The 1,318-nt window shown below is 37.6% G+C and overlaps 1 protein-coding gene across 2 annotated transcripts in view; it reads left to right on the forward strand.

The window, feature by feature from the left end:
• Positions 1-348: 348 nt before the first annotated feature.
• LOC117435555 (zinc finger protein ZFPM2-like) overlaps positions 349-1,318 on the forward strand; it is a 148,406-nt gene continuing 147,436 nt past the window's right edge. Inside the window, exons 1-2 of one of the 2 annotated variants that reach the window (XM_059012689.1) lie at positions 349-453; positions 569-709. In XM_059012689.1, coding sequence (XP_058868672.1) covers positions 670-709 — 40 coding nt within the window. In that variant the 5' untranslated portion in view covers positions 349-453; positions 569-669. Of the gene's footprint in view, positions 454-477; positions 710-1,318 lie in introns of those variants that run through there. The other variant, XM_034058840.3, reaches the window with a different exon arrangement.

The following is a 1,318-nucleotide window of genomic DNA, read 5'->3' on the forward strand; positions in this document are numbered from 1 at the left end:
ACCCATTAAACACACGCTCAATATAATACTACACAAATGCGTCAAAAGCTTTAGTTAACATGTTTTCTATTGGAATGGTTATGCATTTTAAGTACCCCTTTTATTCTGTCCTGAAGTGATCAATTCATTAGGATTATTCGTGAACATGAAATTGATTTTCTAAAATATGTTCAATTTACCATTACATGCCATTGAGTCTACAGCATTACAAAATGTCAAACACGTCGATGGTCTGTTCTTATGGTCAGTGGTAAGATATCATATATAACAGCCAACTGTTTTAAACAGCACATGGCCATTTCAACTCAATGGCTCAGCCTACGGCACCCGGGGAGGAACAAACCTTATCTTCAAACAAAAGCGCGAAACGCTTTCACCTCTTCATTCATCCGTGTGGATCGCGGCTCTGTGCAGTTTCATCTCAGAGAAAAACAAGAGCGGGCGAGAGAAGGAGTAAGAGAGAGAGAGAGAGAGAGAGAGAGAGAGAGAGAGAGAGAGAGAGAGAGGCAGAGAGGCAGAGGCAGGCAGTGCAATAGAGTGATCACAGCCTATCCCTTTTTTTATTTAGTTTTCATCGGAAACCTCAGACATTGATCGGCTCCTGGATGAACAGAAACGTATTGATCTGTCACTGGTACACCTGGAAGCACTGACCATCACATAGCAGGCATGTCCCGAAGGAAGCAAAGCAACCCAAGGCAGATCAAACGTAAGTTTTAATGCTTTTCTGTGTTACTGCTGAGAAGTCAAGGTGGTCGGAAAAGTTAGTCGCTAACATGTATTTTTTTTTTTTTTTTTTTTTTTTTACATCAGAACTGTGTTATTATTTTAGTGTTTGGTTTTGTCGAGAATGTACCTACGCTGTGTTTTTATTTTGATTGTGCTTGTTAATTCCTATATTTGGCTCGATAATAATTTTCAAACTAATCCAGTTGAACTTTTGTTGTTTGCTTCTGTAGTTTTGGCTACTTTTTCAAAAGTTCGACTCAAGATCCTGCTAAAAATAAGAATCTAAACCAGACATGCTAATGAAAAGTCTGGCAATGTGCTGTGTAAAACATTGTTATATAATGATGAGGCTATACGATTTGATTTAGATGTAGGCAAGGAGAAAGGCAGTTGTGGTTTCAATTAAGTAATAATATGTTGAATTGTAATATAAATCAGATAATTAACAAGAAGCTATAACATAATGAGATGTACCAAAAAAAAAAAATCATCACGGTATTCACATTTTCGCACTTGACGCAGTTATCTTTAAGTTTACGCCACTGGAAATGACTTTGAAGGTTGTTGGTCCTGCGTTGTAACTTGTACT

The sequence above is a fragment of the Acipenser ruthenus genome, chromosome 3 (genome assembly GCF_902713425.1).
Source record: "Acipenser ruthenus chromosome 3, fAciRut3.2 maternal haplotype, whole genome shotgun sequence".
NCBI lineage: Eukaryota > Metazoa > Chordata > Actinopteri > Acipenseriformes > Acipenseridae > Acipenser > Acipenser ruthenus.